The sequence below is a fragment of the Alosa sapidissima genome, chromosome 17 (genome assembly GCF_018492685.1).
Source record: "Alosa sapidissima isolate fAloSap1 chromosome 17, fAloSap1.pri, whole genome shotgun sequence".
NCBI classification, from domain to species: Eukaryota; Metazoa; Chordata; class Actinopteri; order Clupeiformes; family Clupeidae; genus Alosa; species Alosa sapidissima.
In genome coordinates this window covers 19,627,923-19,653,428 of record NC_055973.1, presented here as the reverse complement: position 1 = coordinate 19,653,428, position 25,506 = coordinate 19,627,923, and the positions used below count along the sequence as shown (strand labels likewise).

The window sequence follows — 25,506 nt, the reverse complement described above, 5'->3', positions numbered from 1 at the left end:
TGACACAGGCCCTCAATCGAAATGCTAGTGCTGCAGCTAGCGCTTAAGCACTTGCACTTCAGCAACACAAGCTTTACAGCAGCGTTAGTGTGTAAACGGCACTTTACAACAGTGTTCATAATAAAAATGGCGGTTTACAGCAGTGTTCGTATGGAGACGGCACTTTACAGCAGTGTTCGTATGGAGACAGCACTTTACAGCAGTGTTCGTATGGAGACGGCGCTTTACAGCAGTGTTCGTATGGAGACGGCGCTTTACAGCAGTGTTCGTATGGGGAGGGCGCTTTACAGCAGTGTTCGTATGGAGACTGCGCTTTACAGCAGTGTTCGTATGGGGAGGGCGCTTTACAGCAGTGTTCGTATGGAGACGGCGCTTTACAGCAGTGTTCGTATGGAGACGGCGCTTTACAGCAGTGTTTGTATGGCGATAGAAAAGAACTCCACTCTCTGTTCCTGCATTCCAGGAATACAAATCATCTTAGGATTTATAAGAAACGCAGAGAACGAGTCGGGCTGGAAAGTTAGTGCTGCGTTGAAAATGTCAGGCTTATTAGAGTTATACCCAAGAGAGGCGGTGTGTTTTTTCTCTGGGAGATGCAGGTACGCAGCTTGAATTGAAACAGCTGCAGCATCTAAGAGCAGGGATCTGAGAGCTCTCTCTTGGTGGGTGAGTAGAAGGCAATTGATTAGCCTTTAAGCACTAGCTGACTGAGAGGCGCAGGTGTGTGTGAGAGAGAGAGTAAGAAACTGGTGAGTCTGTGTGTGTGTGTGTGTGTGTGTGTGTGTGTGTGTGTGTGTAAAAAAGTAGTAGTGTGTCTGAGTGTGCGGGTGTGTATGTGTGTGTGTTAAAAAGAGAGTGAGAAAGAGAGAGAGACGTAGGTGAGTGTGTGCGTGTGTGTGTGAGAGAGAGTGACGTAGGTGAGTGTGTGTGTATGTGTGAGAGAGAGACGTAGGTGAGTGTGTGTGTGTGTGTTAAAGAGATAGATAGATAGATAGATAGATAGATAGATAGATAGGGGAAATTCAAGGTCTCAGTAGCAGATATCACACACAACATGCACTTACAGCAGAAAAAGTAATATACTTAAATATACTAAAAAAAACTCCACTGTACAATAGAGACAGTAGAAGATAAACATGATACTAAAATAGACAGAGAGACATAGGTGAGTGTGTGTGTGTGAGAGAGACAGAAAACGAGAGAGAGAGATGTAGGTGAGTGTGTGTGTGTGTGTGAGAGAGAGGGAGACGTAGGTGAGTGTGTACGTGTGTGTGTGTGTGTGTGTGTGTGTTAGAGAGAGAGAGAGACGCAGGTGATTGTGTGTGTTAGAGAGAGAGAGAGAGAGACGCAGGTGAGTGTGTGTGTTAGAGAGAGAGAGAGACGCAGGTGAGTGTGTGTGTTAGAGAGAGAGAGAGAGAGAGAGAGAGAGAGAGAGAGACGCCAGTGAGTGTGTGTGTTTTAGACTCTCCACTCCAGCTCTAGTTGTCAGGTTTCATTTGAGCTGATTTATGGGTCTAGGCAACAGAGGACTAAGATGGATCAGGCTCTCAGAAGAAGGGGAGGAGGGAGGAGCTAGAGGAGAGAGAGGGAGGACAGGAGAGGAAAGGAGGAGAAGAGAGGTGGATGAGGGAGAGAGGAGAGGTGAGAGAGGGGAAGGGAGAGGAGAGAGAGGAGAGGAGATGTAGGAGGGTGATTGAAAGAGAAGAGAAGTAGAGGAGGAGAGAGAGAGGAGAGAAGAGAGGTAGATGAGGAGGAGGGAGAGGAAGATAAGAGAGGTGGATGGGGAGGAGAGGAGGAGAAGAGAGATGGATAAGGAAGAGAGGAAAGAGGAGTGGAGATATAGGAGGGTGAGTGAAGGAGAAGAGAAGTGGATGAGGAGGGGGGGAGAGAGGAGAGGAGGACGAGGAGGAGGGAGAGAGAGGAGAAAGAGAAGAGAGGTGGATGTGGAGGAGTGGAGAGGTACACTGGCCTGTCATAGCGCTGAAGGGATGCTCTAAATGGTCCCTTTTCTCCTGTTCTCTCCCATCCTGCTCCACTGCACCTACACTGGGGGATTTCTAGAAACTCCTTTTCAATGAAAGACCTTTCCACCTCAATGACACCAGCTCAACCCTGAACACAGGCGTCAGGGGGGGCGTGAGAGGGAGAGAGAGAGAAACAGAGAGAGATTTGTGAGAGAGAAGGATACTGTGTGAGTGTGTGTGTGTGTGTGTGTGCGGCCGTGCGCGCCAGAGAGAGAGAGGAAGGTTTGGCGGATTAGACCCAATCCAGCAGTCTTAAATTAGGAACCCAGGCACTGTATGAAATCAGAGAAGCCAGGCACTGTATAAATTGAGGTGTGTGTGTGTGTGTGTCTACGCATGCACGCACAGCTTTAGTAAATGGCACAAAGTGAGAGTTCATAGCTGTGCGCTCAGCTTCCGGCTGTACATCTCTGACAGATAAAGCTAGGACTCACACACACACACACACACAAACACACATAAGTTAAGACATCTTAAGATTACCTTAGCCTGAAAGGTTTTTGTAGTGCAGAGCATATAAAATAAACTGTCAGAAATATTATTATCCTTAGTTTGCAAGAGAGACTACTGACAACTCTGACGAGCCCTGCTGTGAAATTACTTTTTAATGGTTCCTGTTCTGAATTCTAATTTAGAATTCAATTCCACATTCTGATTTCACAGCTGTTAACAGACTCCCCTCTCTTTTCTCAGGGGAGATTGCAAAATAACTCACTGTTAGAGGTAACAGTCCTCACACACACACACACACACACACACACACACACACACACACACACACAAGGGCTCAAGTGTGATGTGTAGCTATGTAGCATTCCCACTCTTGAATGGGTTAGTTATTGATCGGCAGTGTAACTGATTACATTCTGTCTTCCTGGTGAGAACTCTTTAAAAAAAGAAACACAATAAGAGACTTGACATTTTCAATACAAGAGTTTTATTATAGCAATTAAATCAATTGACAATCCACCTACAAAAGCACTACTGGTTCCTAGCATTTACAAACACACGTTGCAGGGTCAGCAGTGTATTCCTTAACAAAATGAGATGACTCATACATGAACAGTACAGGAAAAGCAGTGCTGCCTTCACACACACACACACACACACACACACACACACACACGCAGTGCATAAAAACAGGTATGCCAGATACACAGGAAGACCTCCCAGACATTTACACACACACACACACACACACACACAGAGACTAAGGAGACAGGGTGACCACTCACACAAGGAGAGCACTTAGACGCTTTTGCGCGCGCACACACACAAACACACACACACACACACACACACACACACACACACACACACACATACTGTACTGCCGAGAGACATTTAGGTTAAAGCTGAACAGCTGAACACTGTTTTACAGTGTTTTACTGCAGACTAATAACCTTTTAATAAGCCTCTAATGCAGCATACGACTTATTGGCTTTAGACCCCCTGGACGCATCTCTCAGATGAGTGGAATGGAAGGGTCATAAAAGGCTGCCACAGTGGGCTGCTACACTCACACTAGCATCAGCAGCTAGCGATAAACACTGTCAGTAGGCTGCTACACTCACACTAACATCAGCAGCTAGCGATAAACCAGAGACGGTTTGACTATAGAATCTTTGGATAAACACTGTCAGTAGGCTGCTACACTCACACTAGCATCAGCAGCTAGCGATAAACACTGTCAGTAGGCTGCTACACACACTAGCATCAGCAGCTAGTGATAAACACTGTCAGTAGGCTGCTACACTCACACTAGCATCAGCAGTTAGCGATAAACACTGTCAGTAGGCTGCTACACACACTAGCATCAGCAGCTAGCGATAAACACTGTCAGTGGGCTGCTACACACACTAGCATCAGCAGCTAGCAATAAACACTGTTAGTAGGCTGCTACACTCACACTAGCATCAGCAGTTAGTGGTAAACACTGTCAGTGGGATGCTACACTCGCACTAGCATCAGCAGCTAGCGATAAACACTGTCAGTAGGCTGCTACACACACTAGCATCAGCAGCTAGCGATAAACACTGTCAGTGGGCTGCTACACTCACACTAGCATCAGCAGCTAGCGATAAACACTGTCAGTGCGCTGCTACACTCACACTAGCATCAGCAGCTACCGATAAACACTGTCAGTGGGCTGCTACACTCACACTAGCATCAGCAGCTAGCGATAAACACTGTCAGTGGGCTGCTACACTCACACTACCACAGCTACCGCTAAACACTTTCAGTGGACCACTAACCTCACATTAGTAATGCTGCTTTCGAGATGTCTCGTAAATGTCTCGTAAATCCGCCGCCCGAGTTGGAAAGTGTAAATTACCCAGCTTTCTTGCGGCATTTTGGGCAGGCACGCCCACTTTACCTCGGAGTACTTGAGGGTACCCCGAGGTGGACGTACGACCTTACAACAAACATGGCTGCGCCCATAGTTGAGATGAGATGGCATGTATTTTTTTTGCATATGTACTGTGTTGGTCATGTTAAAGTTGATGTAATGCTCTTACACACTAGATTACATTGCTGCTTCAATCCGGTCACCAGTTCATGCATTGCACGGTCTTGGTGTGCCTTCAATACAATGTAACAATTTGTTTTCCAGCCGTTTAGCTAGAGGCTACATGTAGCACAAAACAATAACAATGACTAGCCTCCTGCTAATGCCCCTCGTGGCTCGAGAGAAAGGCGTTCCTAAAGCCACTCATTGGTACATGTTGTACGGGTGAGTGTACAATGATTTACGAGACATCTCGAAAGCAGCATAAGAACAGCTAGTTCTTGACCTACTGTAATGATGTAGGAAATGTGATGCTGAGTAAATGTGTGTGTGTGTGTGTGTGTGTATGTGTGTGTGTGGATACTAGTGTGTGTAATTCTGTGTGGTGAGTGGTACCAGGCGTTTTGTTCAGGTCAGGGCGACTGCAGCGCTGTGCCATCATTCTCTCTCCCTAACGCTCTCATAAGCTGCATCATTCTCTCTCCCTAACGTTCTCATAATCCCTAACGTTCTCATAAGCCGCATCATTCTCTCTCCCTAACGTTCTCATAAGCCGCATCATTCTCTCTCCCTAACGTTCTCATAAGCTACATCATTCTCTCTAACGTTCTCATAAGCCGCATCATTCTCTCTCCCTAACGCTCTCATAAGCACATCATTCTCTCTTCCTCACTTCTTCATCGTCATCCCCCTCTGCTTCCGATGTTTTTTTATTTTCTTTGTCACATGTGCGGCTCAAATGTTTTCATGTCTTGTTTTCCTCTTGATTCTTCTGTTGTATTTGTGTTTATTTGTATTTATCTCCACTTTCAGCAGTATGTGTGCAGAGAATTTTGACATCTGTCTGTTTTTCTCTTCTCCCCATGTGTTCCTGTCTTCCTTTATCCTCTCTCTCTCCATGTTCCATGTTCTTTTTCTCCACTCTTCCCTTCCATACCTCACTTGCTCTCTTTCTTTCCTCCCCCTTCCCCCTCTACCTCTTTCTTTTTCCATCCCTCTCTTTCTCTCTCTCTCTTATTCTCTTCCTTTATCTTCACACCTCATTCTCTTCCTTTCTCCATCTCCCTCTATTTCTGTTCCCCTTTCTCTTTTCACACCTCCTGTATTGTCTCTTTCTTTCTCTCCATCTCCTTTTATTCTTTGCCTCCCGCCTGACTCTGCTGGGGCCTGGACTGGATCTCCTCCTGGATGCATGCTTTCTCCCTGTCCTCGCCACCATGTTTATATGCTATTTTTCTGTGTGTGTGTGTTTGTGTGTGTGTGTGTGTGTGTATGTCCTTGTGTGTATACCCTGATGTTTGCTGTTTTGTGTGTAGTCACCCAGGGAGGATATTCTGTCACTTGCACCCTAGCCGCTATTTTGGTGTCTGTGTTAGCATCAGTCTTTCTGCTGTGACTCCGCTAACGTCTCTCCTAGCCTGACTTACACTATTTTTGCTGTGACTCCGCTAACGTCTCTCTTAGCCAGTCTTACTCTATTTCTGCTACGACTTGGCTAGCATCTGTCCTAGCCTGTCTCACTCTATTTCTGCTACGACTTGGCTAGCATCTGTCCTAGCCTGTCTCACTCTATTTCTGCTACGACTTGACTAGTATCTGTCCTAGCCTATCTCCCTCTCTCTATGTGGTGACTCTGCTAGCATCTGTACTAGCCCATCTGACTCTTTCTCTCGATGCTCTGACTCTTTGTATTATAACTGTTAGCATTTATTTTAGCCTCACTTTATTTTCTGCTGTGACTCTGGTAGCATCTGTCTTAACCTCTGTCTTTCTGCTCTGATTCTCCCTCCCATTATTAGCGGGTTAGCCCTTCTCCACCTCTGTCTCTCTCTTCTTCTGCTCTGATTGTCCCTAGCATCTGTGACGGCTTTTCTCTTGACTTTGATTCTCTTGCTGCCTGTGCTAGACACTCCCTCCCTCTCTCGTTCTCTCTCTCTCTCGCTCGCTCTCACTCTGCTCTGATAGCCGGCATCTGTCTTAATCTTTGCTCAGACATTTTTCTGGTCTCAGACTCTCTCTCCCTCTCTTTCTTTCTCTCTCTGATCTCTTTTTTCTCCCTCTCTCGTTCTTTCCCTGTTTTTCTTTCTTCCTCTCTCTCTCTCTCTTTCTGACTCCTAGTTTAGGTGGGAATTGTCCTCCTTTTTTCTTCTTCTTTTTCTGTTCCAGTCAGTGTTCAGAGACTACTGTGCGAGGCTGGAGTATTTCCTGGCCCATAGACTCTATGTGTCAGTGTTCAGCCACTGAACCAATAGCATTCAGTTGTGGAGAGATAGCTGGCACTGTTCAGCTGCTGGTAAAGCGAGTAGCTCTTAAAGACTCTCTAGATGTAAACATACCTTCAGGGGATCCTCATAGCATTGTCCAATGTGACCAATCCAATACACCTCTCAGCTCTCAGACTCTGTGTTGCCTGAGGGCGTTGGCATGGTTACACACAGCTGATGAGAGAGTCCTGGGGTGGACGTCTCACTGCAGTATCTGGACCTGGTCTCCTGTGTTGTAGTCTGAGGTGGGAAATCTGGCTTCAGAAAGTAAATGTCCTACCATGTTTTGGTTCTACCTGTGCACCTAAAACATGTGATTTCACTAATTAGCTCATTTATCGGAACTCCCCCTATTACCGGCGGATTCCTAAAGAAACGCAAGCACCCACACCATAGGTGTATCTAAATTAGCTATGTACCAAAAATGACATTTTACCGTGACTCGAAGAGCTGTAAACAGTGTTGTAAGGCTGCGTGTACACATCCGCTTGGAGCTCCAGTGGAATTTTAATTTAATGACGAGAATTCTCGGTCTAACCGCTCATGTGCTGTTGAAGCGCTGTTAAATAGGCGACCCACCAGGCCAGCACAAACCTCCGAGCGTGGTAAACAAAATCGGATATTTCAGGCAGTAAATGCTCCTGTTAAGAATCAAAACAGATTTTGTTCAAATCTACACACCTATGGCTACTGAAAGATGTAAGGTTCATTTATCAAATGTTATTTTTGAAAAACATCGTTGTTTTAGAATTTTCGAACAAAAGTGGTGATAATTGGAGGCATTACGATACCTAGCTGATGAGTTGAGCTAATAAGAATCAGCAGGTTTTTACTGAATGGTTGGAACAAATATGTGGTAGGACTTTTACTTTATTTCTGAAGCCGGGTGTCCCATCTCTGGTTGTAGTACAGTGTCTTGCGCCAGTCTGTGATGCTCCACGCCCGCAGTATCTGAATACTGTCTCTGATTGGGTCTACATGTTTGATATGATTGGATTTCCTCTGAAAGCTCAAGTGGTTTTTGTACATAAAAAAAAAAAATGTTTGTAACTAATTATTTTTTCATGAAAACTGTAAAATGAATTGTGAAAAACTTTAACTTTTTAACAAATGAATCTGTAATTTATTTTGCAATACAAAGCATACTTCTCAGTTCCTCCTCTCCCATTGGCCAACGTTATCAAAGACTTTTCATGACTGATAGTCTCTTTGCCTGTAAGCACACTGGATAATTAAATTTTTTTGACATAATTTGATTGTGGGTGTCATGCCTGCTCCAGAGCGTCTCAGCTTCCGTCAGTGAAGTGGCTTTCATTTAGAGCCGGAGTTCCAAGATTAAGGACAGGGTGTTTAAAGCGATAATTATCAGCTGAAGAGATAATTAGGAGGGTTCTCCCGGACATGATTATCTGAGTGTGTGTGGATAGGGATCACCCCGCCTCACACACTGGAGTGCGTTTGACACAGGTGATGCAAATGAGATGAACACACTCCTACAGAATAAGACACACACACACACACACACATAAACATCCAGAAAGATTGCATAATTTGGGATAGTTTTAATTAACAATTAGCAAGCGCTGAAGTTCATAGAAATGAACACGCCCTGATGTCTGTATTGATGAGTATACACTGATGTCTATATTGATGAATATACACTGATGTACGTGCAGGTGTGTGTGTTAGTGTGTGTGTGTGTAAATTAGTGTGCGTGTGTGTGTGCGTTTGTGTGTGTGTTAGTGTGTGTGTGTGTGTGTCTGCTACCTGTTGAAGCTCCTCAGGCTGATGATGCAAAGTGTGGAGTAGTTGTCTGGAGGAGATTCTTCTCCTCACACTGTACATTTTGGTGAGTAGGCTGCGTATTAGATGTCCAGCTTTGTAAGCACACACACACACACACACACACACACACACACACACACACAGAGCAGACTAGCTGTAGAGACTAGCGCCACTGTGTTTCGTGTGTTGACTGCTTTAGTTGTGTTTGTATCCTGTGGATTGCTCCTTTGTGTGTGTCATGATGAGTCATGAAATGGCCATCGGTAACAGTGATAATTGAAAAACGGTGAGTACTGAAATCAGTAATGGCAGTGATTGAAAAACGATGAGTCATGAAATGGCTATCAGTAATGGCTTTAACTGAAAAGAGTCATGAAATGGCATCCCGGAGTGTGTACCAACACAAGCCTAAACAGCAGGGCTCTGGAACAGACTCTACTACGGCACGTCTGCTTGTTTGTGTGTGTGTGTGTGTTAAATATGGAAACGCTGTGTACTCCGGGCCCGAATGAGTTCTCCTGGGGAACCTCAAACACTTGCTGAACTCTCAGAGGGTTCCTGGGATCCCTGAAAGTTTCCGGAAGCCCTGGGATGAGCTGTGCGGCACAAGTCCGCTGAAGCGCAGCACAGGGGTTCAGAATGAGGACGTGTGTCTCCGTGGTGATCCCACGGGGGATCCTCTACATCATCACAGGAAACACATGAGTCATGCATGGAACACTAATAGCAAACTCATGTTCTCTCAACTCGATGAGTAAAACACAATGTGCAGATTAGAGAGAGGGAGATGTGTGTCTCAGTGTGTTTGTTTGTTTCTCTGAGTGTGTGTGTGGGGACAGACTGCCATCATCACTGTGTTTCAGTGACACTGGTTTATGCAGTGTGTGTGTGTGTACAGGTGTCCTGCAGTAGGTCTTGGATTATAGATGTGTGTGTGTGTGTCCTTCAGCAAGATACTGATTTCGGGTGTGTCTTATTGTCCTTGTCCTCCAGTGAGATACTGATGTCAATTGTGTGTTTGTGTGTGTGGTCTCCTTTAGTCAGACTTTGATTTCAGGTGTGTGTGTGTGTAGTCTCCTTTAGCAAGATAGTGATGTGTATGTGTTGTGATGCAGTGTGTGTCGTTGTCCTTGAGTGAGACACATATGCGTTTCTTAGTGTTTTATGCCCCCAACGTTGTCTTCAAGGCAGCACTGCCTGGAAGGCACTAGGGTTAGGCATGGGTTAAGGTTAGGAAATTAGGGGTTAGTTGGGGTTAGGTTTAGGATTAGGTGCCTTTAAGTCAGTGGTGGCAGCACTGCCTTGAAGACGACATTGGGGGCATAAAACACCATCGAGATACATATGCCCACATGGCCTCCTCCATCTCAAGTAAACCGGAGACACACAGTAAAGCAGCCTTTGAGCTCTCGGAGGAGGACAGCATGATTTCTCATCTGCGGTGGAGGTGGATATGTAAGCACACTCACCCAGACACATTAGCACCCAACCCACTACAGCTGCCACAGTAGGCCTACTCCAACCATCAGTTAGTATTTCTGCCACAGTACTCTAGAGCAGTGGTTCTTAAACTGGGGGTTGCCAAAAATATAATTTTTGTAAAGTTTTTAGACCAACATGTTTTAAAAACTGGGATATTCATATTCCTAGATGCAGGCTTACAATTCACAGTGTTTCCATAATGTTCCTCTTAAAGTGGATGCTCTGTTAACGCAAACTGAAATCTCTACCTGCGCCTCTTGCAGTGATGAGCTCGAAGATGCTGTACGTAAGCTTACCAGTGACAGAACAATATGCAGGCTTTTTCGCCACAGGAGCGCCAGCGATCAGATCCTTTGGATGCATTTGGTGTTGACACTACTGATGAGAAGACATTTTCTGCCTCTGCTTCCAAAGCCCACCTCGCAACATTTCGAAACCAAATTTCGCCGGTTAGAGAGAAGGGGGTCGTGAGACTTGGCCCATGTTTTTTGGGTGATCGTCAGACAAAAAGTTTAAGAAACCACTGATCTAGAAAACAGTACGGTTGACAGAGTACTCTAGTTAGTGTTGATGACACAGAACTCTAGAAAACAGTTTGTACAGCTGACACAGTACTCTAAAGCTCAGTTAGTACAGCTGACACAGCTCTGTAGAAAACAGCTCTATAGAAAACAGTTAGTACAGCTGGCACAGAACTCTAGAAAATAGTTAGTACAACTGACACAGTATTCTAATGATCAGTTAGTACAGCTGACACAGCTCTGTAGAAAACAGCCCTAAAGATCAGTTAGTAGTGCTACCACGTTATCAGAGTCGAGTAGTTTATGATACTAACTCCTCTCTCAGTTGCAGTGACTTCCCTTCAGTTTTAGTCCAGTGGCTGTAGTGGAGTTTTCCATAGTAAAGACAAGTGATCCCAATTCAAAATGGCTGCCACGGCCTCGTCTCAGTGTTTTTTTGAGATGAGTGGTATGAGTGAGACTTGGTCTGTCCCCTCCCCCTGCTGCAGATTCCCTGGGCGACGGGTCAAACCTGAACACGGGCGTGATCGTGGGCATCCTGATTGTGGTGTTTGTGCTGCTGCTGGTTGCCGTGGACATCACCTGCTACTTCCTGAACCGCTGTGGACTGCTCATGTGCATCGCGGTCAACTTCTGCGGCAAGAGCGGCCCTGGCAGTAAGGGCAAGGACATCGAGCAGGGCAAGGCCGCCTACATGTGAGTAACACACACTGTGTGTGAAGGTGTGTGTGTGTAGTCACTGTGTGCGTGTGTGTGTGTGTGTGTGTGTGTATGTACTAACTGAGTGTGTAGACACTAGACACACACACATACTGTGTGCGTGTCTGTTCACTGTGTGTGTGTGCGTGTGTGTGTGTGTATGTACTAACTGTGTGTGTAGACACTAGACACACACACATACTGTGTGCGTGTCTGTTCACTGTGTGTGTGTCTGTTTAATGAGTCATCTGTCACAGTCTAGCTTTTGCTTCTCCAGAGTCTGAGCAGGCTGCACAGTCTGTTTTACCCAGCATGATGTAGCATCAAAGTACCGTTCTACATACCAACTGGCCAATAAAGTTATGATAGAGCACTATGCTATTCATTTGAATGCAGGTCAGTTTTCTGTCATGAGGTGTGTGTGAGTGTGCGTGCGTGCGTGTGTGTATCTGGACTGCTGTACAGAGCCTATATGTCAAGGAAATCTGCACCTGCAATCAGGAATTATTTTTAACAAAAGCGTGGCAATCAAATCTATTATATTTCGATTTTCACTTGATTTCACCTTTTTAGGTCAGAAATCTATACCGTGCTGTAAGCTAGTCTTAAATGTCACCATTAGGAATCTCAGATTGCTCTGTCTGTTTAGAGAGAGTTGATTGGTCCCTTTGTGTCCTGGGGTTTCTGATTGTCCAGTTTACTGTGCAGTGGCTGATTATTCTCCCTCTCGTCCCCCAGAAAAGACGATTCTAATCAGCCAATCGTGGAGATGCGGACAGAGGAAGAGACCACCGCCAACCACGACGCGGGGGGTCATACTGAACCTAATGAGACCACCCCTCTCACCGAGCCAGAGTGAGTTAAACCCCCACACCCCACCCCCGTGGGAAACCCCCACCACACACCACACACACACACACACATACTGTACATACACCGCACACACATACAGTACATACACACACACGCACACACACACACACACACACATACTGTACATACACCGCACACACATACATACACACGCACACACACACCACACAAAACACACAAACATACACCGCTCACACACACATACATACACACACGCACGCACACACACCACACAAAACACACACACACACATACACCTCACACACATACTGTACATACACACACGCACGCACACACACCACACAAAACACACACACACACATACACCTCACACACATACATACACACACACACGCACACACACCACACAAAACACACACACACACATACATACACACACCAGCATGGAGCCCAGGAAGACCAGTCCCCTGGCCAAGAGAGACCTCGCCCTTTGGAGACGACCCCCATCGACCCACACTCACACGCAGGCACACAAATAAAACACTTTGTCACACACACCTGCCACCACTGCTCACTGCATGGCACGTTCACCCCAGGTGCACACAGCAGATCCCTTGTGATAATAATATGCCCTTTATGAAGCTTCTCAGTAATCCAACAGTCGTGTAAAATTAGAGGTATTTTCTTTTTGTATTTGTCGCATTGTTGGTGTGTATCTGTGTGTGCACATCTCTATAGTGAAAACATCTTTCTCTCTATGAAACAATCAGGCAGTGTGTTAGACCTGCAGGAAACCCAGGAGTGTGTGTGTGTGTGTGTGTCTGCTCTCTGGATGTTCATTGTTCTGTTGGTGTCAAAATTGTGTGTTTTCTCTTCTCCTGCTCCCTAAGCCAAGCTGTGAGCGCCCCCTTGTGTCCGTGGACAGTAGTGCAGAAGCTTCATGTGGCTATGTGTTGTTGTCACAGTTCTTGCTGCTCCACCCCTATTTTCTACCTGTTGTTTGACATGACCCCCCACCCCGTATACTGCCTCTTCTCTCCCCTTCCCTCCCCTCCCCTCCCCTCTCCTGTGTGTGTGTGTGTGTGTGTGTGTGTGTGTGTGTGTGTGTGTGTGTGTGTCTCACAGGCAGCAGGCTGACCCTGCGGCGGCTGCTCTGGACCTGCCCTTGTCTGTGGCCACTAACTCCGACACGTTTGACACCAGCCAGAACAGCCCCACCAGCGAGAGCACCACCCTCACCTCCGCACCCCCCTCAGAATCCACCCCCGCCCCGAAACCACAAGCACCCGCTCCACCTGCCCCTGCCCCCGCCACCCCCCCTCCCAGCAGTGCCACCCCCCCGGCTAAGGTACGCCCCCTGGTGGAGCTGGGCGGCAGTGCCCCGTCCACCCCCCCCATCGCCCCCCCTAGAGTGAAGAGCAGAACCTCCTCTGCCTCAGGCACACCCCCCAGCGCCACGAAACGGGTCGCCCCCGCCACCCCCCCTGTCCAGGCACGCGCTCCCGGCACCAACCCTCCCGCTGGCACAGAGCCGCCCCCCCAGGAGAAATCGGCGACTGACCAACCCCCCCGTGACTCCGCAGCCCCCCCTGACCCTCAATCCAACCAGTATGCTCCTCGCTATGTGTTTCCTGTCTTTATATGTGTGTGTGTACACGCATGCTTTCAGAGTCAACTCATCTCCATATTTCACTGTTTCCATATGTCTCTGGGTCAGTGTGTGTGTGTGTTCTCCTATACGTGTGTGTATAAGTCAGTGTTTGTTATCTCTGTTTTTGTCTAATCTTTGTTTTTATTTATGAGTGTGTTTGTGTGTGCGTTTGTGCTGTTGAATTCTTTCACCCCTCACTCCCACCTTTCACAGCCACGATTCTTGTGTTGACCTGTGTGTGACAGAGCAATCAATGTGTCCTGTCAAGGTTATAGTTCAGGTAACAAAAGTTTAAAAGTGTCTGCCAACAACGCAGCACCTTTGAGTTTCTATGATGTTTCTATGGCAACTTGATTACCACCTGGATAAGTACCATGAAGTGAACTGTGTGGTTGAGATTCCATCTCCACTTTGGTCCAGTCAGGGATTATCTCAACAGAAACATCACAGTTAATACGGTTGGCTAGAGGTGTATTATCTGTTTTAGAGTGGATGAAGTATCAGACACTTTTATCTGAAGTTAGAATCTGAATAATTGGCACAGTAAAAAAATAAAGTATATCAGGATTTAATGATGGGCAAAATACAAAGTCTAAAGTCTAACTGAACCTAATTCACCAACAAGCCAAAATTTGAATGAATAATTTAGCAGGGCAAGAACCTAAGCTTGAAAAGTCTGCAAAAGGTACGCACATCCAAGTAGCCTTAACTTAGGGTGCTGGACCAAAGCAAAAGCCACAGAATTATTATTTCATTACGTGACGTTTCGGGGCAAGCCCTTCCTCAGATGAGATCCTAAGTTCATCATCAGAGGGCCAGCTGAATGCTCCAGCTCACCACGCGAGCGCTTCAGTCCATGCAGCAGACACGCTGCTTGTTGTTGTTGTTGTTGTTGTTGTCTGACTCAGCAACCCTTGTCACCTGGACTATAAACTGGCCCAGACACGGCAGTAGTGTAAATGCAACATGTGTTTGCAAGGAATGTGACACAAATGTGTGTTTTAGGTATGCGTGTGTGTGTGTGTGTGTGTGTGCACGTGCCTGTGTGTGTGTGAATAATCAGGTGAGTGTATGTCTGTGTGTGTTTGTCTTTAAGGCCGTGGCTGTGTATTGGCATGAGAGTAAATGAGTGAGTAAGTGTATGTGTGTGCAGTGCATGTACTAGCATGCAATACTGTGTTTGTGTGTTGAGCGAATGAGTGAGTGATGTGTGTGTGTGTGTGTGTGAGAGTGAGAGAGTATGTGCATGCATGTGTGTGTGTTTGTGTGTAATGCTGTGGTTGTGTGTTAGCTTGTGTGTGTAACGGAGTCTTTATGCATTGCAGGAAGAGTGTGTCGGACGAGAAGAGCAAGCTTATGGCCGAGGACGCCAACGTGAAGACAGCCCCTGCTCCCGCCGACCCCCCCACTGCCCCCGCCACGCAAGCCAACAGCACCGAGAGCCGAGCATGATCCCGCCGGCCGCTCACGCACACACACACACACACACACACACACACACACAAACACACACACACACCCGGCCGCTCCCTCCTCGGCCAGGCCAGGGTGTGTTGTCTGTTTCCAGTGCCCTTAATGCAGTCTCATGACCAACCAACCACCACGTCAATCTAACCGTGTGTGTGTGTGTGTGTGTGTGTCTGAAGCTGTTTTACAGCTCAATCTGAGGACATTCTTACACACCGGCTGTTGGTTTCCATGTAAACACACGTATACACACACACACACACACACACACACACACACACACACATACACACACATCATCCAAAGGAAAGATTGCATCATATCTTCGTGTCCACCCTATGGTGTTCCCGGGGCTGTGAGGTTTTAGCTGGACATTTGTGGCCGGGAACAGATAAAATAATGAGATCACTACATGTAACTATTCAGGACAGATGAATACAATAGGATATACGCCCTATAGTTATTTTATGATTTACCATATCACCTTGTTCAAGTGTAAAATGATGATTTCTCGTATTTTTTTTTATCTTCTTGTGGGAGGGCTAAACTCCTGAGGTAGTATGCTGGTTGATGCCATGTTCCTTTGTATTTGTACTTTCACCTGTTTATGATGACCATGCGCTTTCGCTTCAGCGCCCAACAGCTAATATGGAAGAGCACCAGGGAGTCAGGCATGCTCTGTGTATGTGAGAGAGTGTGTGTGTGTCTGTGAGAGTGTGTGTGTGTGTATGTGTGTGTGACAGGTCCTGTTCTCATTCCTGCAAATGTGGGAGCTATTTTTAAATGAATGTCACCATCAGGAGTTTGACATCTCTTCACTATGGTTGTTCTCTCATAGGTATCTAATCTTGGACTATTTTTAACTCCTAAGGTAAATATATACCCTTACGGACATTGACAACTAATAACATCATTATTTAAACCCATAGTTAGTCCTTGTGAGTGTGCAGAAGAAATGAAAAATGTCTCATTTTTTGTACTGTGTACTTCAGAGAGCAGTTTGTTTTTCACTGTTGACTGCAAGCTTGTGCACTGTGATTGTGTTAATAAATAGTTCTTTGTTATACGTTAAAAAGTGAACGAAAAAAAGATGAGGTTCTGCTGCCCAGTCGGGTCCAGCAGTTCTGCAGTGCGTCCTGTTTCCTGTGCGACTGTTTTTTTTTTTTTTTTAATTAAAAAAAAGATCAGAGTGCGAACTCAGGATGGCCCACCAAAACTGTGTATTGCTCTGTGGTCGTTGCCATGGTGTCAGTTATTGCATGGCCGTCTGATTGGTTGTTTTTTGGCATTAAAGGAAGAGATTCGCCCCCTCCAATGCACCTCCCTCCAGCCCGCAGCTCCATGACGACGGCTGCCGACTCCATGGTTACAGAGCAGCTTACACCTCTGGGCCAGATAAGAGGCCAGATCTGAGCCAAGCATCACACACATACACAAGACACTCCACATGAGAACTCAAACACACACACACACACACTCCACATAACACACGCATCACAGCTAATACACATTCTAAACAACCCTCAACAACCCTTCTTCAGCTCCCACACAAGCTCCTGTCCACACACACTACTCACATGCTCACTCCAGTACACACACACACACACACACCTCCAGCGGATGGACCCTCTGCAGACACACACTGCACCTGTAGTGCAGGCTGTGGTGCCACCTGTGGCTTGAGCACACTGCAGTGTGTCCTGGGTGGGGTTGGTGCCGGGGCAGTTAGGGGTGGAGGGGTAATTAGCAGGACGCCTCTGGGCTGGAGAAGGGAGCTGCTGCGGGGTTGATGGGGAATATTTCCCAGAATCCTCAGAGCCAGGAGGGGGACGGGGTCTGGCCTTTAAGGTGATTAAATCTATGCTTGTACTTGACTGTAAATTTGAAGCTTTTGGGTCCTATAGGGGGGTGGGGGGGGGACAACTCTGGGAATGTAACTGTGTTTGTGCTCACTTTCCACGTGCAGAAATGCTTCTCATTTTTTAAATCTCTTGGCAAGGACATCAAACACTACTGCTCTATCTCCCAACCTGTTACACACACACACACACACACAAAGCTCTGTAGTAGGTGAACAGCTGGCTGAGGCAAGAAAAGAAAGTTGTGCATAGTGACCCTTCTTGCTCTGACAGCAAGTGCTTATTTTTTTATTGTTTATTTTTGTTTGTTTGTTTATTTTGCTTCTTTTCACTCTGGATTTTCTTTGATAGCTCAGACGCAGGCTTGTAGAAAGTTGTCATACCTCATTTTACTGGGTCGATCTCAGACAGGGGGTCCAGAGAGGGAGGCAGGGGGACTTCAGAACGCTCAAGAACCATAGACTGTATAAGCAAGAACATATGGGGCAAATGAAGTGGTCATTTCCCAATTCAGGTAAATAGTTCTGTTCTTTAGTTTGTGTTCGACTGATATGTAAGTTCACAGTATCAACGCTCAACTCTTTTCTACCAGTCCAGATATGGGATTAATTTGGACTCTCCTCTGTCCAGCTGGTGGGTCCTAACACGGTTACCCGTCCATCAAATCTGGTTTTGGCCATGAAAGTGTTACCGCTGAATACTAACCCTGTTGAAAAAAAAATATTAAAGGATCTCTTTTTTTCAAACGTGTCTTGTAGATCTATTTCAGACGTCTCCTTATTAATATGCACAGTTTTCACAAGGTATGATGGAAACGTACAATGTCATAAATGTTGCAGAAAAGAAGTCCAATATATTGCATATTTTATTTAGGATGAAAATATCCCAAAGCAAAGACTGAAATAAGAGTAAAAAGTATTTACTACGTAGCCTAAGATAAATAGCCTATGTGATTTAATTCAAAGTCCTTGTCTATAACGATATTAAATAGAGACAAAAACGTTCACTAGTGTAATAGGTTTTGTTAAGTAACTAGCCCCTGCTCCTCGGGGTACTGCGACAGGGTTCTCTTAATGGACGTCTTCGGCTCTCATGATATTTTGGGTTCTGTTGCGGCGGGACTTCCTGTTCTTCCTCACAGCACAGCACACATTCACTTTGAATTATGTTTGACTGACCTGCTGCGGTGGCCTCCCATTCCGGAGAGTTCATTTACCAGGGGAAACGACCGCAGCGCCACAAAGACCTTTTTTCTGGCAGTTAATCGGAGCATCCTTTGCCGACAGTCAATCCTGAAGAGCTATTTTTCCTCAAGAGCATTCGTGGAGTTCAGCGTCATGTCTATTTTCATCCAGCAGGGGGTGCATAGATGCCAGACACCATATCATCATCACATTAGCTACGGACGGGTCTGCACTAGGCTACTGAATGGTATTATAATGACGAAATCACCTGAAATGACCATAGAACATATTGAAATGTAAAACAATCAATTTTACAGAGATCATATAATGTGTGGTTCATTAAAAGTAGGCCTATATAATATTTGTATAGACTATGGTAGCCTGTGAAATGACCACATATTTTAATGACAGTGATGAAAAACACTGGAAGTAGCCTAGGTTAGGCTACCCTTGCAGACAATTCTGAATGGGACGAAGTTCTGTTTTTCTTCCTGGTAGCAGACATTAAGCTTATTAATAATTAACAGTAACAGTTTAGCTCTCAGACTATTTTAGGCAGGTTACCCTAAGAGGGTTCTGGCTCGTAGCCTGTTATTAGATCATCATAATTCTTAAATTCATATTAGAATTTAGTCGGCCACAACATGCTAATAACTCAGTGATGCATGTCTGGCTCCATCATAAGCTGCTTCGTCTGGTGATAAAGCGCATTAGCCGACTGTAAAATATTGGGGGCTACTTCCACAAACACTAGCTTGAGTATACCTCAAGAGGGCGCTACGGCAACAGTTTCATGCCTGAAAAAAACTTGATTTGAAATTTGGGAATCTGTTCAGCACTTGTAAATCAGCACGTGTAGGCCTACTTCAGCACCACACATTGTGTTGTATTTTGGTAAATAATTCTCTTCACATGTAACACTGAGATAAATTGGATTTACAGTACACTGGTTGATTTAGGGAGCACATGTAGGCCTATGTTTTTGTATGATTTTGTTTTCTTAAGTTTGTTTTGTTTAGTGCAGGAATAAATTAGGCCTACCCAAACGTGCAGAGTTGATCATGTAAATCAGAACCCAGTTACTGAGGCAGAGGTGAGCAGCTAGAGACGCTAAGAGCAGAAGCCAGTTGTCTAGTTTTGTATCGGTTGCACTTTGAATTGAATGATCATTTGAATATTATTGAACCCTGCAGTGCATGGCGGGTGAAATCAGTTCACACCATTCAATATACTGTATGTAGCATACAAATTTATGAACACATGAGGTGGGCCCCCTCCATGTGCCCTTCTTATGCCTTTGAGGGTTAACAAATTACAATCATATGGACATAAAACTGCATTATAGAAAAAGTCCAGACATTGTGGCCTAGTTTAGCAAATATTCAAAAACTTGGTTGTGAAACATTTGCATGTCTGGTCTGCTTTCTGAATATGCCTTTGTGTGGCTATTTTAACCATAGTTCAATGCAATCATAAACAATATTCAAACCAAAGTAACTACGCCCTAGACTAAGCTATGACACTTTCTGGATAAGTCCGTTTTTGCTGCTTTTATTGGCTCCCCCCATGCTATCTTCAATCCCTGCCCAATTGGCATCATCCCCCCCCCCCACCCCTCTCTCTCTCTCTCTCTCTTTCTCTTTAGACTGCATCTCTATGAAGGGTAGAGAGAGAAGGCAGTGCAACATTTTGTGGAAATAATGGCTAATCTGTATATCTATGTTTCAATTGATATTGCATGGTGACTCATGGTGACTTCCACATACAGTAAGTGATGGTTCAGAGAGGATTATTGCGCAAGGCAAGCCAGTGTTGTCCAATTCTCTGTAATTAAGATCATCTCACCTCTGCATTCCCTTTCTCTGTTATTTAACACTTTAGCATATCATTATTTCGGACAACAGTGAATGAATGATACTATACTGTTTCATAACAATTTATGTTTTGATATTGGGGGGTGGGGGCAATTTGTGCCTTGTTGAATATTGGAGGGGTTGTGTCCCTGTCAAAGTACAGTATATTATGATTACGGCCTTGAAGTCCAGGCTTGCACCATCAGCTGGTGCAGGAAATGCTGCCATTAGTGTACATTCTAAGAAGCCTTTTCAGGTCATTAGATCACAATGAATAATCATCTTTAGAATTGTTGCTTTAATGTTGCTTTTAGGCCATACTCATATCCGTTGCTTTTACAGTTTTTCCCAGTCGCTTTGGTGCATTTCTCGAATCATCTTTTACATTTGCACAACAGTTGGTGCATTTCTCAAAAACAATTAGAGTATAAAATGCACCGCATTTGTGCATCTTACTCAAAATGCTTTGTTTATGCCTCGAAAGCAAATATTTACACTAATGAAACTGTCAGTGCAATCAAAATGACATGTCCTGACGCCATTGTTTATGTTTATGTCAAGATAATGAAACTGTTTTGTCTTGTTGTCAATATGACAGTTTACTCTGTAGGTATTTTCTAATGAACAAATGTGCAAGGCAGCACTATTTTCAATTTCAAAACTACAAAGTGGCACATTATTGTGTGTGGAGGGGGTTGATTGCAAGACAGTGGATATGTTTCAAAGTTTGTTTTTTTTTGTTGACAGACATTGTGACAGTATAAAGAAAACAAAGGCTTATACAGCATAGTGCAGATGAAAAATGACCGATATACAGTAAAATACCCCTTGGTCAGAGCTGTGCACCACTGTACATCTTTCTATACCTCCTGACGTTCCTGTCTGTCAGGTCACATATATTTATATATGCTATATCAGACTATGACAGCTAGTTCAACACATTTGCATGTAATGACGCAAGCAATGAAGGCCAATTTGTTTTATGGGGTAGGACTATTCAGCAGGGAACCAGTATTTTGACCAACATGACATTAGCCATTACAGTTTTTCTCAGTCGCTTTGGTGCTTTTCTCACATCACTATTAACATTTGCACAGTAGTTTTTTCAAAACAATTAATGCAAACTGCAAAACCTAGTGGATGACCTGCAAAAGCACGTCACTTGCTCAAAATGGATAGTCCATTCCTCAAAAGCAAATATTTATGTCAATGAAACTGTCAGTGTCATCAAAATGAGAAGTCTTGACACCATCGTTTATGAACAAGATAGTCAAATGGCTTTGTCATGTTTTCATTATGACAGTTCTCTCAGTGTTTTCCAATGCAAAAAAAGGTCAGAACTCAGTGACACTACCTGAACATGCTCAAGACAGCACTATACAGTACTTGTACAGCCATTTGAAAACTACAGAAAAGTTACACATAAGGGGAGTAAGTGAGTACAAGACACTGAATACGTACATTTTTACTGTACGCTCTTTGCAATTCTACAGCATTGTGACAGAATTTGATAACTAGTTCAACAATTTTGTATGTAATGACTCAAGCAATGAAATGAAGACTATTAGTTTTACAGTTTTTCTCAGTCGCTTTGGTGCTTTTTTCAGATCAGAATGAAAATTCTCAAAACTATTAGTTCAACCTCCACAACATTTAGTAATTTGTGCACATCATAGTAGCAATTTCTCCTTCCTCTGAACAAATTGCAAATACTTTTGGACATGTATCAGTTGCTTTCATACAATTCTCTGCTGTTTTTTAACATTATCATTTGCTTATGTCATGTCAGTCAAAATGAACTATACTTATGAATGCTGAATAGTCGTTCCAAATAAAACTAATAGTCTTCATTTCATTGCTTGAGTCATTACATACAAAATTGTTGAACTAGTTATCAAATTCTGTCACAATGCTTTAGAATGCTTTAGAAAAATGTACGCATTCAGTGTCTTGTACTCACTTACTCACCTAACTACAGCAATGTGTAACTTTACTGTAGTTTTCAAATGGCTGTGCAAGTGCTGTATAGTGCTGTCTTGAGCATGTTCAGGTAGTGTCACCGAGTTCTGACCTTTTTTTGCATTGGAAAACACTGAGAGAACTGTCATAATGAAAACATGACAAAGCCATTTGACTATCTTGTTCATAAACGATGGTGTCAAGACTTCTAATTTTGATGACACTGACAGTTTCATTGACATGAATACCTGCTTTTGAGGAATGGACTATCCATTTTGAGCAAGTGACGTGCTTTTGTAGGTCATCCACTAGGTTTTGCAGTTTGCACTAATTGTTTTGAGAATTAACTGCTGTGCAAATGTTAATAGTGAAGTGATGTGAGAAAAGCACCAAAGCGACTGAGAAAAACTGTATTAGGAACGACTATTCAGCATCCGTAAGTATAGTTAATTTTGACTGACATGACATAAGCAAATGATAATGTTAAAAAACAGCAGAGAATTGTATGAAAGCAACTGATACATGTTCAAAAGCATTTGCAATTTGTTCAGAGGAAGGAGAAATTGCTACTATGATGTGCACAAATGACTAAATGTTGTGGAGGTTGAACTAATAGTTATGAGAATTTTCATTCTGATCTGAAAAAAGCACCAAAGCGACTGAGAAAAACTGTAATTTTTTTTTACAGTTTCTCTCAGTCGCTTTGGTCGTTTTGATTTCTCTGATCTGAGAAATGCGCCAAAGCAACTGAGAAAAACTGTAAACACACACTAGGCCTACTCATTAGTTTAAAAGCTGTTTAAGCATTTTCATCCACTTTGCACACATAGAACTTGGGTGATAGTCATGACATTTACTGTTTTAGTGTCCTCGCCCTCAAACACCCCAACAATTAAATATCTATTTATCTCTTCAGCGTCAATGGCACCTGGTCAGGTCCCCGTTCAGAAGTTTAACAAATAGTGTGTGTGCTGTATTCATAAACTCTAATTAGTCCTCAGAGGAGCCTATATTAATCCGCTCTCTTGGCACGGCGGCACAGACTGAATGGATCCTACATCCTTCAATGCTTACAGGATTCACCACCCTCAGACCCTCTCTACAAGGGACATGAGATGAAAAGCACACACACACACACACACACACATACGCACACACACACACACACACATACACAGTGCCTTTCTGTGGGATTAGTGAAGATTCCCTGTGGATAGTGGCCACTTCTTTCCCAGGGACACTGTAATATGATTACTCTGTTGTTTGTGACCGCTCCACTGGTTAAACAGTGCAGAGGCTGAGGGGTCCTGCCCCCCCCACACCCCCTCCACGCACACCCCCACAAAGGTGAACAATGGCCGGAAAGAATTTGGGATTGTGCCTGTGCGAGAGCAGCTGGGTGTGTGTGTGTGTGTGTGTGTGTGTGTGTGGGGAGAGGGAGAGGGGCGAGATAGAAAGGAGGGCTCTGGAGCTCAGCTCAGGAGGAGTGGGGAGCAGGGAGCTCCTCTCCTCTCTCACTCGGGAGCCTCGCCTATTGATCTGCGCCCACATCCAGAGGAATGTCACTCCAGTGTCTTCAAAGACGGGGGGGGGGGGGGTCTCAATCTGTAGTTTTGTCCTCTGGTGCTTACTGTTGTGTGTGTGTCTGTGTGTAAGAATGTTTGTAAGCTGTGTGCAAGCTTGACAGATGTAAAAAAACAAAGTGTATTGCATGACACTAATTGATATGGATTTTTGTTGCAAACACTAATATGCCTGAAATAAGAGGCTGACGAAACCGTAACCATAACAAACCTTTGAAGCGAGCTTAAAATCAATGTGGAGATGAAGTGCCCTGTGCAACTTCAGGCATGCTTCTGCAACAGGCAAAAGTATTTTTATTCTTTCATTCACCCCCCCCCCCCCCCCTTTACCACAACACATTTCCACATTTTTTTTCCCTCCTCCCGGTCACTCTGCAACTTCAAAGCTTCCCTGTCCAGCTTCTGTTGTTGGCGGCGTTGAATAGCTCAGCCTCTGTTAGTGGGCCTCTGTTTTGTGCAGTACAATCGGCATGTCAAGTAGTGAAAAAAAAGTTCATCCGAATGTCCCTTTGCCCCTTTCCTCTGACCTGCTCCAGCAGGGAGCAGCTTTAGGGCTGGCGCTCATTCTCTAGCGCTCCGCTGCTGACACAGATAAGCCTTTTTAAGGGTAGTCAACCTTTCAAAGCCCACTAATACAATGGGACCAAAAATGTTTGGGGGTAGTTTTACAGAAGGGACAGTAGTATTTGTCAGGGAATATGTGGGGGAGTTTAAGGAAAAGTAGGAGTGAAGGGCCACAATAACATTTAAATGGTTAGGAATGAACAACAGAGTTATTCAGATATGTGATATAAAAATTCTGAAATGGATAAGAATTCAACAGGCTATTATAACTAAATTAGATCATGTAAATGTGCGTTCTTATTGGTGGACCATGCAGATTTTGTCCCAGAAGAATTGCTAGATTTATGATGATGTTATTCTATTTTCACTTGCATTTAATGCCCATTTATATACAGCCTGGGAAATGTGAACTAGTGTCCAGAGCAGACCACAGTCAGCGGCAAATGTTGCTTTGGTGTCTATTTGGAGTTTTGGTGCAGAAACAATGGCTAGATGCATCACCGAGATGGCCCTGCTAGCCTCCAATTCAGACTTTGGAGCGCTGGGCTATTTGAGTTGTCTGCTGTGGTTGAGATCATAAACTTTAGAGGTCTTATCTGCAAAGCACACCTGAAAATGCAAGCGAAAACAAACAGCTTAGAGTGACCACGGCTGCTCGGCCGTTTGAAATATTCCATGTCACACGTTGGCTTTGTGGTTAGGTAGTCTCTGACACACGGCAACGGCGCCCGGTGAAAAGCGCACACAGAAAAACGCACTTGGTAGTTGTTTATCGCGGGAAACACAACTTTAACGCCCAAACTTGACATCCGGTCATAAAAGAATATGGCTGCTGCGGCCAGAGCCCGGTAGACAGGCGGTCGGTGCACTGGGCCACGTGAGGTCACAAGCACACTCAGGTACTATGAGGATTTTCGCACATCGTTCAGCACAAAATGAAATTATAAGTAGCCTATCCACCCCGTGCTACCCACTGGTTCCATTTTAAACATCATAGTTCTTAAATTCAATCATGTTACATTTGTATGTGTGAATGAGTCTACTTTATAATTAGTCTCAGCTGCATGCTACAATCAATAGGAAAGCGTTTTGTCTAATTTACAGATATATGCCAGTTTGCCAAAATAAAACGCAACCGTATAAGAGCAAAGTGATGTAATCTTGGTGATGGTTGTTTAATGGATTCTGAGTATATGTTGGCAACTCGGGAAATGGCCCATTTTAAAAGTTTTGCTGAGCTCATCGGTTGCATTAAGCACGTTTTTATA

General features: G+C 44.5%; 1 protein-coding gene across 13 annotated transcripts in view; it reads left to right on the top strand.

Moving 5' to 3' along the window:
- Positions 1-17,841, top strand: part of ncam1b (neural cell adhesion molecule 1b) — a 119,183-nt gene extending 101,342 nt beyond the window's left edge. For 12 of the 13 annotated variants that reach the window (XM_042068948.1, XM_042068960.1, XM_042068958.1 and 9 more), the window contains 4 exons: positions 11,074-11,281; positions 12,023-12,139; positions 13,244-13,726; positions 15,095-17,841. In XM_042068948.1, coding sequence (XP_041924882.1) covers positions 11,074-11,281; positions 12,023-12,139; positions 13,244-13,726; positions 15,095-15,221 — 935 coding nt within the window. In that variant the 3' untranslated portion in view covers positions 15,222-17,841. The remainder of the gene's footprint in view (positions 1-11,073; positions 11,282-12,022; positions 12,140-13,243; positions 13,727-15,094) is intronic. The other variant, XM_042068961.1, reaches the window with a different exon arrangement.
- The last annotated feature ends 7,665 nt before the right edge of the window (positions 17,842-25,506 follow it).